At 34.9% G+C, this 16,293-nt stretch overlaps 1 protein-coding gene across 3 annotated transcripts in view; it reads right to left on the reverse strand.

The window, feature by feature from the left end:
- Positions 1-16,293, reverse strand: part of LOC111156442 (follistatin like 5) — a 764,534-nt gene that overhangs the window by 353,486 nt on the left and 394,755 nt on the right. For all 3 annotated transcript variants that reach the window (XM_022517356.1, XM_022517373.1, XM_022517364.1), the window contains one exon: positions 6,702-6,822. In XM_022517356.1, the coding sequence (XP_022373064.1) occupies positions 6,702-6,822 (121 nt within the window). The remainder of the gene's footprint in view (positions 1-6,701; positions 6,823-16,293) is intronic.

Consider the following 16,293-nt stretch of genomic DNA (forward strand, 5'->3'; position numbering starts at 1 on the left):
ATCTAATATCTCTTTATGACTTAGAATATTAAGAATGTAGACCTTTTGTGTTATACATAATTTTGACCTAATGGCAGAAACATTACAATATTCATTAAGTTCATTGCATTTACTATAAATAATTTCCATAAAATCATTGCATATTACTTTCTAATAGTGAACCCAAATCATATAGATTTTTTTCCCTTTCAACTTCAACAGTTCCTAGTATAATTTAGCCCCTTCATAGACAAAACTTAACTATTTCTCTATTGAATACTTTTATTGATAATACAGATTTCTGAGTTGTAGAATTTTCTTTATCAGAACAATAAGCTGATCCACCTTGCTTTCCTTAGCAACATTAAATCATATCTCAAAATGCAGTATCATTTTTTTTCCCTAGGATAAGTACAAGCAGCTGTATTCTGGACAAGATTCTTAGATTCTTATTTACTGATATTGCTGGGGATCATTATTCAGTCTTTGCACTGCTGTCATAAGAATAACATATTATTTAGACATTATTTTTATTGTTTTAGTTTCTAGCTCTACCATTTCGTCATCAATAATAACTGTATTTTAAATAAAAATTCTACACAGATAGCCACTTATCTTATGATGCTTGATCAATTGCATACCACTAAAAATATTTTTTGCTCTTGCTCCAAGTTTCAATCACTTTTACCTAGTCAAATCCACGCATCTACACAGTTTAAGGGTGAGAGATTGGAGTTGGTAGATTAGGCTGCTTGTTTCACAAAACAAGTTAGTAAAATAGTAATAATAATTGATATATTTTCATAGAATTTCAGACCTGGAACAGATCTTGCAGTTGAATTGGTTTCTGCAAATACCCTAGTTTGTCACACACTTGAGTTTTTATTTTTGCTATTCTTTTTGTCCAATTCCCCATCTCCTACTGACCAAAGCCCATATCCACTCATCCTGGAGACTAATTCAAAAACTACCACCCTCAAAAAGTCTCCTTGATTTCCCAAACTGGAGAGTATTTTCTCAATTCACTTAATATTTTATGTAGGTCTTTTTTTTTTTTAATTTTATTTTTCATAAACATATAATATCTTTTTATCCCCAGGGGTACAGGTCTGTGAATCACCAGGTTTACACACTTCATAGCACTCACCATAGCACATACCCTCCCCAATGTCCATAATCCCACCCCCCCCAACCCCCCTCCCCCCATTAACCCTCAGTTTGTTTTGTGAGATTAAGAGTCACTTATGGTTTGTCTCCCTCCCAATCCCATCTTGTTTCATTTGCTCTTCTCCTTATGTAGGTCTTTTTATGATGTTTATCCCTTCTATCTTGTATCTAATGTTTATATATATATATACATATATGTGTATATATATATTTATATATATATACATATATAGTCTTTATATAATAATATAATAGGATGGTATTAATATAATATAAATATAAAATAATATAAATATAATTTCTTTCTTGATAAACCATAATACCTTCTCCTTGCCACCATGAGCACACAAACTAATGACTATTATGGAGTGAAGTTCTGTGGAAAGCACATATACGTCATAGTCTGACAGAGGTTTAATAATAAACTCAGCCACTTAATTCTTTTTTTTTTTTTTTAAGATTTTTTTTTTTTTTTTAATTTGACAGAAATCACAAGTAGGCAGACAGGCAGGCAGAGAGAGAAGGGGAAGTGGGCTCTCTGCTTAGCAGATAGCCCAATGTGGGGCTCGATCCCAGGACCCTGGGATCATGACCCGAGCCAAAGGCAGAGGCTTAACCCACTAAGCCACCCAGGTGCCCCCAGCCACTTAATTCTTAACTTCTCTGTACTTCAATTTCTTCATACAAACACAGAATAATAATACTGCTTTCTTGTTGTTAACTTTGAAATAGAGTTTCACCTTGTGACATACTTTTAGGAGATTGTTTATGGAGTTGTCCTCCCTTGTGATCCTGCTTTTTAATCTAAAATGGAAATGAAATTTAATTAAATCTGAAGAGCATACTGATATCTTGCCTTAAAGCTTTGTAACCTGCAACTATTTCACATATATTGTTTTACGTGCACCAAATTTTACATACCATATAATTTAATGTTTAACATAAAATTATCATATGACAAGAAAATTACTACCCTTGTTTATATGAATTTTCAGAAATTTAATTAATTTCTCTAATATTAGACCACTGATAGATGGCAGAGGTATGATTCAAAAGAGATCTTTTCACACCAAGCACATATATTATTTCCTGCCTTTCTGGAAAGTAACATATACATGTGTATACATATAACATATTAAAGATAGATGATAGATGGTAGATAGATATAAAAAATACTGGTTTCAGTGCTAAATTAAATCCTTTTGAACTTTGATTCTTTGGTGATTTTCAAACACCAGCCAGTTAATTTAATTTTTACATACATCTCCTATATCTTTCCTTTCTCATTTTTGTCTCCTAGTCTTTCCATTTTGAATTATTTTTAAAGAATAACTTAGTAGGTAACTTTTTAAAGCCAGGTCATCTTCATAACTCCCTTTTATAAAGCACATATAATCAATTTTAAGAAGTCTTTAAGCGGGGCGCCTGGGTGGCTCAGTGGGTTGAAGCCTCTGCCTTCGGCTCAGGTCATGATCCCAGGGTTCTGGGATCGAGCCCCACATCAGGCTCTCTGCTCAGCGGGGAGCCTGCTTCCTCCTCTCTCTCTGCCTGCCTCTCTGCCTACTTGCGATCTCTATCTGTCAAATAAATAAATAAAAAATAAAATAAAATAAAATAAATTAAAAAAGAAGTCTTTAAGCAATTGAAATATATATAAATTATTCCAAAGTACCTTAACATTATACCAAACACCTTAACATAAATACAATTTTTCCATTCCTATGCTTGTTACCATAATGTAAACTCTATCTAGGAATCTGCTTTAGTTTTCCAATAGTGTAAAAACAAAAAAGTCACTGTGAAAATAATTAAATTGGTTTTGACATACAGTGAAAGCCAGTCAAGTACTGCTCCTACTTCAAACCTTAGAAACAACATTGTGGAATTAATGTTTTCAACTAAAATCAGTAAGAACGGATATCTAGGGTTATCAAGTATTCCCAGTTTTTCATTTTAGAATCATTAAACTCCTTAGCTTTTACATATATTTCAACAACATTTAAGTACTTAAATTATCTTACTTATATATCACTTCTCTTAAAAAAAAAAAAACAACTTGTACTCTGAGATCAAGCAAACACATGGTATTGTGCAAAGAAACAGGAAAAAGAATGAAGAATTAGAGAATGGATATTATACTCACGGAATGTTCTATAAAGTTCTTCAAGAGCCAGGTGCTTGTCAGAGTTAAAATCATCATATTTCAGTAGATCATACAAAGTACAATCAGAAAGATCCTTGCCAAGTTCTTCCTGTTTTATCACCTGACAGGAAAATGAAACCATACAATTATAACCTTCTTAACATTTCTATAGCATAATTCATTATACATAATAATCATTTAATAGATCATTTTAAGTCTGCAATAGGGCAAATAACTGAACCTATGAAAAATCCAGATTTTCAGTTACTGGACAATTATTTTTAACCATTCCAAAGATAAAAAGTTAAAAAGTTCAGATAGGTACTTAGAATTTAGTCCTAACTTTCTAATACAAAAATTTCACAGTAGGACCCAGAAAAATCTGAACTTTACAAGGACGTTTTGTATTTTACTCATTTTCTTTGCTCCATTTACACTGACTCAAGGAACTATCTCCACATGAAAATTGCCTCCTACGTCTCAGTGACCTCTGTCAAAATAAAACAGGACTCTTTCTCAACAAAAATAGTGAGATTGTTTGTTCCAATTTTCACTCCAAATTATTTGTGAAAAATGAAGTTAGCTTTTTTTTTTTTTTTCTTCTTCTCTGCCTAAACTCCTCCTCAGCTGGAAGTTAAGCCATTTGGGATTGTGCGTAAACTCCCGGGGTCACAAAAGAGCTATTAAGCAAATAACTGTTTCCAGGAGCCAGAGAGAATTAATGCTCCAATTGATGATGAAAATCTACCCAAGTGTGAGTGAGAAAAATCATCAAACTGCCTTTCTACTCCGTGCTCTGTCCTATGGACTGAAGCTGTAGCTTTTTTATACTCAACTGCTCTAACTATTGCCTCTCAAATAAAAGAGCCTCAAGACTTTTCAAACATTCCTGTCTATCTGGGGGGCTGCAGAACTGTGTCCATGGCTTTTCATAGTCTCCCACATACAGAGGCAGTATTTTACATTATAGTGTGTGTTTTTTAAAAGGCAGTGCCATGTAATCAGAAAATGCAGGCTCTTGAATTCAGCCAGGTCTGGGTTCTGCTCCTGCCAAGGCCACTTCTATAATTTCTGGCAAACCATTGAACATTTCCTCAATTAGAAATTGCAGATAGCAACACTTATCTCTCATGGTTACCCTGAAGATTACACACACACACACACACACACACACATGCATGTATGTCCATAAACATGCACACACATACTCATATAGATGCAAGACCACACATAATGTGCACTCCAAAGTAAATCATTTAAAGTAAAAAAAAAAAAAATTAATGTAACGTGTTTCTTATTCAAACAATTCACTGCCGATTTCCACACCAGCTTGCACAGGCACTGCTGTGTATTCACGATGTATTACTGTTTTTGAGAAAGCAGTATGCTTCAGACTTCCTTTGTTAGATCGATGGCAGATTAGCAATACCAACTTCTAAAGATTCTCAGATGCTATTGAACTACTTTTTTAATAACCCTTTTGGGAACAGTCCCATGTTAAAAGTTCCGTTACTCCTAAGCATGGATGAGCTGTAGAGGTAGCTCTGAGGATGGAGCTTAGCATAAGGGTCCCTAGAGCCTCCAGCCCCCTCCAGTCCCAGCCACCTGAGCCTAGCCAAACAGAACTTCCACAATATACTGAGTTATCTACTCTTGTGCAATGTATTCACATTTCATTGGTGAAGTTCGTATTTGCTGCCTTGGGGGCGGGGGGTGCCAGGCAAAACATTTATCTGCTTTAATTGATCCGCATAAATAGATATTGTTGAGAGAGATTATTAAGCCCTACACTCTTGCACAGTCCAGCTGGAGGCATTAACAAAACTACCTCATGGCTGAAGCCACCTCTCCCATAAGCCAGTGAGAAAACTAATACTGCTTTTCTATTTAGAAAGCAACAGAGCTCCCCGTCATTTTCCATCTGTTATTTGTTAGATCATGGAAAATGACTTTTTCCCGGGTGGTAGGGGGGCAGCGTATTTCATCTGACCTCACGAGGCTCTTCCTAAAGAACTACAATGCAAGCATTGCGGTGATTTTAAGGATGAAGTGACACCAGGTTTTGGTCACGTATTTTAAGGATATATTTTAGTGGTTTTTATTCTCATACATGTTCATAAAGAGAAGGAGATGGAAAAACCTGGAGAAAAATCTTCATCATTTTCTGTTTCATATTTTCTATTTTAATAGTTTACTCAGATTAAGTCATGTATTAGACAAAGAGAATGAACTTCTACCTTTTTTCCCTGAATGCCAGCATAAGACTAGATAGAACTTGATTTGATCTTGGTCTTCATTTGATCATGATTGTACAACGTAAACTGGATGTGTTCTAATGAGTGTGCCTTAGCAAAACAAATGGTCCTGGCTAGAAGTTTTTTAAAGCCAAAAACGAAAAGCAAAAAACCCCAACTCTGTTCACCTATATTGGACCATGTCCATGTACGGGAGAGAGGTGATTCTTATCATCAAAATTTCAAGTACATATTTTCTTCATTTATTCCATTTTTTGGTCAAAAAACAGCCTACTTAAAACATATTTCCTAGTAACTTCTTCTGCCCTTTAGGTTTCCTAATGGATCTGTGTACAGTCTGGGGTATTCCAAAAGAGAGAGATACTTTCCTATGACCTTTCATTCAATGGATCAATTGCTTTAGATATCTAGAGTTTTGATAAGCTTATCAAAGTGTCTCAATGGATCAATTGCTTTAGATATCTAGAGTTTTGATAAGCTTATCAAAATGTCTGTCAGCAAGAAAGTAAGCAGATTTCCTTCCCAAGTGTACAGTGGAGCCTGCTTCCTCCTCTCTCTCTGCCTGCCTCTCTGCCTACTTGCGATCTCTATCTGTCAAATAAATAAATAAAAAATAAAATAAAATAAAATAAATTAAAAAAGAAGTCTTTAAGCAATTGAAATATATATAAATTATTCCAAAGTACCTTAACATTATACCAAACACCTTAACATAAATACAATTTTTCCATTCCTATGCTTGTTACCATAATGTAAACTCTATCTAGGAATCTGCTTTAGTTTTCCAATAGTGTAAAAACAAAAAAGTCACTGTGAAAATAATTAAATTGGTTTTGACATACAGTGAAAGCCAGTCAAGTACTGCTCCTACTTCAAACCTTAGAAACAACATTGTGGAATTAATGTTTTCAACTAAAATCAGTAAGAACGGATATCTAGGGTTATCAAGTATTCCCAGTTTTTCATTTTAGAATCATTAAACTCCTTAGCTTTTACATATATTTCAACAACATTTAAGTACTTAAATTATCTTACTTATATATCACTTCTCTTAAAAAAAAAAAAACAACTTGTACTCTGAGATCAAGCAAACACATGGTATTGTGCAAAGAAACAGGAAAAAGAATGAAGAATTAGAGAATGGATATTATACTCACGGAATGTTCTATAAAGTTCTTCAAGAGCCAGGTGCTTGTCAGAGTTAAAATCATCATATTTCAGTAGATCATACAAAGTACAATCAGAAAGATCCTTGCCAAGTTCTTCCTGTTTTATCACCTGACAGGAAAATGAAACCATACAATTATAACCTTCTTAACATTTCTATAGCATAATTCATTATACATAATAATCATTTAATAGATCATTTTAAGTCTGCAATAGGGCAAATAACTGAACCTATGAAAAATCCAGATTTTCAGTTACTGGACAATTATTTTTAACCATTCCAAAGATAAAAAGTTAAAAAGTTCAGATAGGTACTTAGAATTTAGTCCTAACTTTCTAATACAAAAATTTCACAGTAGGACCCAGAAAAATCTGAACTTTACAAGGACGTTTTGTATTTTACTCATTTTCTTTGCTCCATTTACACTGACTCAAGGAACTATCTCCACATGAAAATTGCCTCCTACGTCTCAGTGACCTCTGTCAAAATAAAACAGGACTCTTTCTCAACAAAAATAGTGAGATTGTTTGTTCCAATTTTCACTCCAAATTATTTGTGAAAAATGAAGTTAGCTTTTTTTTTTTTTTTCTTCTTCTCTGCCTAAACTCCTCCTCAGCTGGAAGTTAAGCCATTTGGGATTGTGCGTAAACTCCCGGGGTCACAAAAGAGCTATTAAGCAAATAACTGTTTCCAGGAGCCAGAGAGAATTAATGCTCCAATTGATGATGAAAATCTACCCAAGTGTGAGTGAGAAAAATCATCAAACTGCCTTTCTACTCCGTGCTCTGTCCTATGGACTGAAGCTGTAGCTTTTTTATACTCAACTGCTCTAACTATTGCCTCTCAAATAAAAGAGCCTCAAGACTTTTCAAACATTCCTGTCTATCTGGGGGGCTGCAGAACTGTGTCCATGGCTTTTCATAGTCTCCCACATACAGAGGCAGTATTTTACATTATAGTGTGTGTTTTTTAAAAGGCAGTGCCATGTAATCAGAAAATGCAGGCTCTTGAATTCAGCCAGGTCTGGGTTCTGCTCCTGCCAAGGCCACTTCTATAATTTCTGGCAAACCATTGAACATTTCCTCAATTAGAAATTGCAGATAGCAACACTTATCTCTCATGGTTACCCTGAAGATTACACACACACACACACACACACACACATGCATGTATGTCCATAAACATGCACACACATACTCATATAGATGCAAGACCACACATAATGTGCACTCCAAAGTAAATCATTTAAAGTAAAAAAAAAAAAAATTAATGTAACGTGTTTCTTATTCAAACAATTCACTGCCGATTTCCACACCAGCTTGCACAGGCACTGCTGTGTATTCACGATGTATTACTGTTTTTGAGAAAGCAGTATGCTTCAGACTTCCTTTGTTAGATCGATGGCAGATTAGCAATACCAACTTCTAAAGATTCTCAGATGCTATTGAACTACTTTTTTAATAACCCTTTTGGGAACAGTCCCATGTTAAAAGTTCCGTTACTCCTAAGCATGGATGAGCTGTAGAGGTAGCTCTGAGGATGGAGCTTAGCATAAGGGTCCCTAGAGCCTCCAGCCCCCTCCAGTCCCAGCCACCTGAGCCTAGCCAAACAGAACTTCCACAATATACTGAGTTATCTACTCTTGTGCAATGTATTCACATTTCATTGGTGAAGTTCGTATTTGCTGCCTTGGGGGCGGGGGGTGCCAGGCAAAACATTTATCTGCTTTAATTGATCCGCATAAATAGATATTGTTGAGAGAGATTATTAAGCCCTACACTCTTGCACAGTCCAGCTGGAGGCATTAACAAAACTACCTCATGGCTGAAGCCACCTCTCCCATAAGCCAGTGAGAAAACTAATACTGCTTTTCTATTTAGAAAGCAACAGAGCTCCCCGTCATTTTCCATCTGTTATTTGTTAGATCATGGAAAATGACTTTTTCCCGGGTGGTAGGGGGGCAGCGTATTTCATCTGACCTCACGAGGCTCTTCCTAAAGAACTACAATGCAAGCATTGCGGTGATTTTAAGGATGAAGTGACACCAGGTTTTGGTCACGTATTTTAAGGATATATTTTAGTGGTTTTTATTCTCATACATGTTCATAAAGAGAAGGAGATGGAAAAACCTGGAGAAAAATCTTCATCATTTTCTGTTTCATATTTTCTATTTTAATAGTTTACTCAGATTAAGTCATGTATTAGACAAAGAGAATGAACTTCTACCTTTTTTCCCTGAATGCCAGCATAAGACTAGATAGAACTTGATTTGATCTTGGTCTTCATTTGATCATGATTGTACAACGTAAACTGGATGTGTTCTAATGAGTGTGCCTTAGCAAAACAAATGGTCCTGGCTAGAAGTTTTTTAAAGCCAAAAACGAAAAGCAAAAAACCCCAACTCTGTTCACCTATATTGGACCATGTCCATGTACGGGAGAGAGGTGATTCTTATCATCAAAATTTCAAGTACATATTTTCTTCATTTATTCCATTTTTTGGTCAAAAAACAGCCTACTTAAAACATATTTCCTAGTAACTTCTTCTGCCCTTTAGGTTTCCTAATGGATCTGTGTACAGTCTGGGGTATTCCAAAAGAGAGAGATACTTTCCTATGACCTTTCATTCAATGGATCAATTGCTTTAGATATCTAGAGTTTTGATAAGCTTATCAAAGTGTCTCAATGGATCAATTGCTTTAGATATCTAGAGTTTTGATAAGCTTATCAAAATGTCTGTCAGCAAGAAAGTAAGCAGATTTCCTTCCCAAGTGTACAGTAAATACATTAAGCATTCTTTGACACAGGGATCCAAACTTTTAGGGCTTTCATAGCTGCCAGCATTTCCTTTATTTATGTCTGGCACTGATTCTGAAAGCTTCCCTGTCTAGGCTCCCAAAACACATGTGTTATTTTTCACCTGGTGATCATGACAGAGCCACACTCACTGAATATATTGTGAAAAAAATACATATATATATATATATACATATATATATATGTATTTTTAATTTTTTTTATATATCTTACATATCCTACAATGAAGATTTAATTAAGGAGATAACTCATAATTTCATTGGTTATCTACTGTAAAATATTGAGTGTTTTTCCCAAATTTACCAGTGTTTGGTGAACTCTCTAAGGCTAAAAGACAAAGAGTCTCACATTCTTTAATGATCAAAAATCAAGTTTCATTGGGGCGCCTGGGTGGCTCAGTGGGTTAAGCCGCTGCCTTCGGCTCAGGTCATGATCTCAGGGTCCTGGGATCGAGTCCCGCATCGGGCTCTCTGCTCAGCAGGGAGCCTGCTTCCCTCTCTCTCTCTGCCTGCCTCTCTGTCTACTTGTGATCTCTCTCTGTCAAATAAATAAATAAAATCTTTAAAAAAAAAAAAAAAAATCAAGTTTCATGAATCTTGGGTTCCACAGAGATTAGAGTCAGTATGACAAAATAGAAGTATTAGTAGAATGTATGTCATCCAGGGAGCTCAGATACACAGCATCCCAGAGGGGATACATATTTAATTTCAAAGTAATAGAACTGTCAAGGTTGCATGAGGAATTGTAATAACTCAGGGATGATTCAGTGTTTTTGTATTATATTCTTTTTTGTTCAAAAACAACAACAAAAACAAAAATAAAAACAAAACACCCAGTTCCTCCCAAAGTAAACAATTCTCCTCATTATTCTCTTTCATTTGTTTATTTAGATATCTATTCAACAAATCATTTTTGACTATCTACTGTGTGCCAGACTCCTAGATTCTGAAAACAAGATAAAGATCCCTCCCACGTATAACTTATATGCTAGTAAAGGGGGAACAAATAAATACATAAGTAAAATATATTGTATATCAGACAATAACTTATTTGAGGACAAATAAAACTAGAAAGAAAAAAAGAAAATGCCAGAGGTGGGTGGAGAGGATTGTTTCCCTGCTGTGGAGATGTGTGGATATTAGTTTTCTGGGCATATATCATGACTTAGAAACCAAAGATTATTATACTGACTCTCATAAAAGAGGTAAAAGTATATGGGATCAGTTCTGATGGTCTCAAGTCAGGTCATGGTGATGAGGGGTGAGGGTATAGAAGGACAATGGAGTAGAATCTTCCAATTCTGTCTTTTTCTTTATTCTCCTTGGTGAGACAGAAAAACAGCAACAGTAAACTCATGGAAAGACACACCAATCATTTGTTCAAGAGCACATCAGAGGCTGAGCTCTTCCTGATCCTTTGCAAGCTATTTTTCCTCAAACTAATCACGACCATGTCACAGTCACAGTGATCCAGTAGATCAGAGCTCAGTGTTCCTCTGTTTATACAAAGTACATCACATTTGTGAAGTTGAGGAGAAGAAGTTATATTCACTCTCTACTTGACAAATTGCATCAAAGCCTGAGGGGTCAGGAAATAAATATACTTTGTTAGAAATATGTATTCTTCAGACATTATCCTTAAGATTCTCCTACACACTTGATATGGATGGGTTGGCTTCTCTACTGCTTGGTTCTCTGAACATCTCCTTGTACACTACCTTTCTGCTTCTCCCCTCCCCCCACCCCCTCCTCTTGTCTTTCCCTTTGTAACAACAAACATATGCCAAGAACTGTGCTAGGGGTTGGAGATATGGTAGTAAATAAGAATGACATAGCCTTTGTCCTCATGGAATTAATTTTCTGGAGAAGATAAGTGGGAACAGGAAATCAAATAATTAAATAAACAACATAATTACAGATTGTCAACAGTGTTCCAAAAAATAGACAAAGTGAAAGGACAGAGAGTAAATAATTAATATTACAGATTATAATTGTTTAACTATATATAACCAATGTTATCCTGAACTAGGTGTATTACAAGAAAAGGTTTACATAAAAATTAATTAACATCTTTTAAGTTCTTTTCTAGGTTTTGTAACATTTAAAAAATCAATAGGGTCAAAGTTAATTCTTTGAAGGACCTGCTGAAGAGATAACATTAATGGGAAGAAAAATATTTTATTTTTAAGGCATTCTAAATGACTCATAGGGATTTTCTGAATGTGAATTCCCCGTTTTTAAATGCATATTAATATTCCAAAGGAAAGATTCTATAAATGATATGCTTAAATGTTTTAAAAATAATTTTTTAAAAATTTTCCAATTGTCTTGTGCATATTATGAAAAGCATTTAGCAAAAAAAAAAAAAAAAAAAAAAAGACTACTTGAAACTCTTTACTAATGTTTCCAGATAGGATTGAAAGTCCTGTTTCTTAATTGTAGCCTCAAGCTGCAACTAAACAATCACAAGCCTTACCTTTCTCTGTTAAGTGCTAACTGTTGCTGTTATTACCCTTCTGAAATCTTCAGAGTTTGAAAGGAAATTGCCAGTACTACAAAGATCTACCTACTGGCATTGCCACTGCCATTCTAAGTCAAACACCTGGTTTCTGCTACCTTATTTCATCTACCAGAAGGTTTATGGGGCTTTAAAATGTTAAATAGGATTAATTACCATGGCATTCCCTGGAAGTCCTCACTTATCTCCCTTCTCTATCCAGAGCTTGTTTATTTGCATTTAGTTTGTTCCCACTAAAATAGCTTTTTATCTATTAGACAAAACAATTCTTACCAATCTTATAGTAAATAAATATGTTGACTAGATACCAGAACCTTTTAAAAAAATCTTGAAAATTGTAATAGGCTTCATCAACTCAAAATAAAGATTAATTGTCCATTCCCTATATAACAGCTCTAATAATTTTTAAAGAAAATTATATGTACAAAAGTTGCAAAAACATCATTGCCATGCCCATTCTGATAGCTTAAAAATATCTGGTCTTATTCTTGCTTTTTATTTAATTTTGTAAATGTATTCACATATGGTAGTCATTGAGCAAATAGCTTTTTAAGTCAAATATGTATAACATAATAATCTAAATCCTGCGAACAAGTAGCTTTTTTTATTATTTTAATAAAGAGTTGGCATGTGTGCACATTAGGGAAATATTTCATTCTAATATGCATGCCTAATGTGAATCAGCTTATTAAGATGACAAAATCTAAATGAAGAAAGAGTTAAATCAATATACTCAATACAGCTGCTTATTTAAACTCAGAATCACAAGGGAATGATTTTGCTTACTTAAATTCTACCGGTGGTTATTTTATGAAATAGGGAGAGGCCGAAGGAGTAGATTTTCCAAGCTGTTAGCACTACTTCACTTTAAGAACCCTATGTTTACTACTATTAAGTTAAACAAGGAAGCCATTAGACTGAGTTGGATCTAATGCTCTGGCCTCTATGTAAACAACCCAATATCTAAGCCTTAAATGCCTCAATTTTCAAAACTGACAACCAATCACAAATAGCCAAGTATGCTTTAAGCAACAGCCAATCAATGATTTCCTTACTTTGCTTTCTCCTTTTCTCTAGAAAAGGTTTCCCTTAGCTCCCCTCAGCAGAATGCATCTTAACCACTGCTAGTTTGGCACAGTCCAATTCAAATAGATTTTTGCCCAAATAAATTCTTAAAATTTTAAGATGCCTCAGCTTACCTTTCAACACTGCTAACAAATTCAAGGGTGCATTCTGCCAGGTGAAATCTGCTTATTAGTCCCTTCATCTTACCCTAAATACCCAACATTTGAGACCACAGTGCAAGACAAAGTTGTCCATTCCCCTCTAAGGGACAATCTGGACAATTTCCTTTGTGTTTCATACCCTGGTTTAGCTCTGTGACCCTATGAATTCTCCATATTGCTATGCACGTTTCCTTCTCTGACTGAATTTCCATTCCTTTCCAACTCAAACCCAACATAGTGACCTCTGGAAATCCTGCTCTCTGATCAGAAAACTCTCTTTTATCTTCCATTTCTTATAAAAACATGTTCTTCACCACATTAACTTTAAGAATTCTGACTACCCCTTAAGAAAACAATTTGTCTAATAATTTTAACAATCAGAGGCCAATTTTTCTCTCATATCCATTCTATCTCAGCAAGAAAGATGGTCAATAACTCAATGGCTCCCTCTTGGCACTTCTGGATTTTTTTCTGCTTCCTAAACCTGTCTTCATTAGATAGATAAAAAATGAGAGATGGATGGATGGATAGATGGAGAGAGAGAGAGAAAGGACCTACTTCTTTGAATCTCGGGCCATTCAGCCACATAATTCTCTTCCATTCTCTCCCCATAATTCACAAATAAATTTAGCTGCTGATTCACAATCTTTCTGCCTACCTTAACTCTTTTAATATCCCTAGTGGTTCCACTATACATATGAATAAACCACCCAGAACCATTCTGATCCACCCCCCAACTTTTTTTTTTTTTAAACAATAAATGATCATTAACCTTCACACTTCTAGTGACCTTTCCTTACATGCTAGACTGGCCAGGAGGAATATATTCATACCTTTGGTCACTTCATCCTGAAATCTTTATTTCAAGCATCCATCACACATTCAGGTCTGTTGTAGAGAAAATATGTTTTGAAAGCCACAAATATGTTACTATGTAGCTGAGCACCTGACTACACTAATCATATATATAACACTTGGGAGAGATATCAGGTTTGTGATCATGCTATGCAAAAATATACTTTTATATTTGTTGAGGCTTTTGCAGTAAGCTATCATTCTATGAATCATACATTGGAATATGATAATCCAATGTGGAGCATATTGTTATAAGAATGATTTTCACTGAAGCAAGCATCAGTAAAGCTCAGATTTCACCATAGATCCAAAGATAGCATCAAGTTCTCACTTTTGGGGAAGATAATTTAAGAAAAGAAAGAGAGAGAGATACAGATAATAGAGATGAACCTCAGAAATTTGCTTAGATGTGGGGAGTTGAGCTAAGGTAGAACACCAAACAAATAAGGTTTCACACTTTATCAAAATGGTCTTCAGAAAAAGTCAGAACATTTGGTTTTACCTTTAGTATACAGAATTAGTTACCAGCAAGGACTACTCAGTTTAATAATCTCATTGTGAATGGAATCCAGACACTATAGCGTGGATCTGGGAAAAGATACAGACCTCTACAACAAAATAACTGCCCATTCACCTGTTTTCCATAAAGAGAGGATAGATATTTAAAGACAAAATGCACAAAAATATTTAAATGTGATTGAAATACTACCTTTGTCATACAGTAATTAAGACACTTATATGGGAGGGAGTCAATGGTAATCTGTTCTGTTCCTATAAAACAACAAAGTTTATAAATAACACACTTTCCCTACTATCCATTTCCATATCATTTGGGGAACAGAAATCCTCACCCAAATGCTGAAAGTGGGCCATACACTTGAGGAAAGAGAGAGATACGGGACTTAATTAGGTTCTGAGAGTATAAAAAGTAAGGCACAAGGCAGAGGCTAGGAATTTCCCTACATTTCAAAGACTGATGATGTATTTCTCCTAAAGAGAAGAATATGATAGATACTGGTTTTTGATGTTGGTATTATATCCTATAACCTGTCATTAGTTTTTTAAAAAGGATGGATATTGGCAACTGTGGAATGTGATGTATTTGTCATACAAATTCAGGAGAATATAAAATAGAACATACTGTTTTACATGATAAAGCATTTGGAACCCCAGGCTGAGAGAGAGATTTAGGCACTGAATCTATGGTGTAGGAAATGCAAAGCATATCATGGACAAAGAACAAGGAAAAGAAAAGTGTACAAAACGCTTCATCTAAACTGGATTTCAATTTAGGATTTAAGTAATTTGTGATGTAAACACCCTATATCTCCCTTACACATCTTCAAGCAAGTCTACATTGCTTCTTGCAAATACATAAATTTTACATATATGTATATATATATATAAAATTATACATGTATATACATAAAATTTTTGTAGAGTTCAAAAAGAAGCACAAAGGGGACATAGACATCTAGATTATAGCAATAAAGTAAGTATCATTACTATTATTAATACTATTACTATTAGTTACTATAACATAGTACTCAGGATTTAACAATTCATGCTGACAAATATGTAAGTACTTCAAATGAGATGAGCAAAATAAAAACACGCCATCATTTATTTTTTCTAATTTCTTGGGAAAACCAAAACTATTTCTTTCTTCTGCAGGAAACTTTTTTCTTTCTTTTTTTAAAAAATTTTTTAATGTTTATTTATTTTAGAGAGAGAGAGAGAAAGAATGAGTCAGCGGGGGGAGGGGCAGAGGGAAAGAATTTTCAAGCTGATTCTCCACTGAGCAGGGACCCCCATTTGGGCTCAACCTCATGACCCTGAGATCATGACCTGAGTCAAAACGAAGAGTCAGATACTTAACTAACTGAACCACCTAGGCACCCCTCTTTATTTTTTTAAAATATTTTATTTATTTATTTTAGAGAGAGAGGGAGTGTGCACATGCATGTGCATGGGGTGGGGGAAGGGCAGAGTAAGAGGAAGAGAGAGAATCTCAGGCAGACTCCCTGCTGAGCCTGGAGCCCAACACAGGCTCCATTCCTGACCCTGAGATCATGACCTGAGTTGAAATTGAGAGTTGGATGCTCAACTGACTGAGCCACCAGGTACCCCAGACCATTTTTATTTTCATTATAAAAGTTGGTATTAA

The sequence above is a fragment of the Enhydra lutris genome, unplaced genomic scaffold (genome assembly GCF_002288905.1).
Source record: "Enhydra lutris kenyoni isolate GAN:26980312 unplaced genomic scaffold, ASM228890v2 scaffoldscaffold3, whole genome shotgun sequence".
NCBI classification, from domain to species: Eukaryota; Metazoa; Chordata; class Mammalia; order Carnivora; family Mustelidae; genus Enhydra; species Enhydra lutris.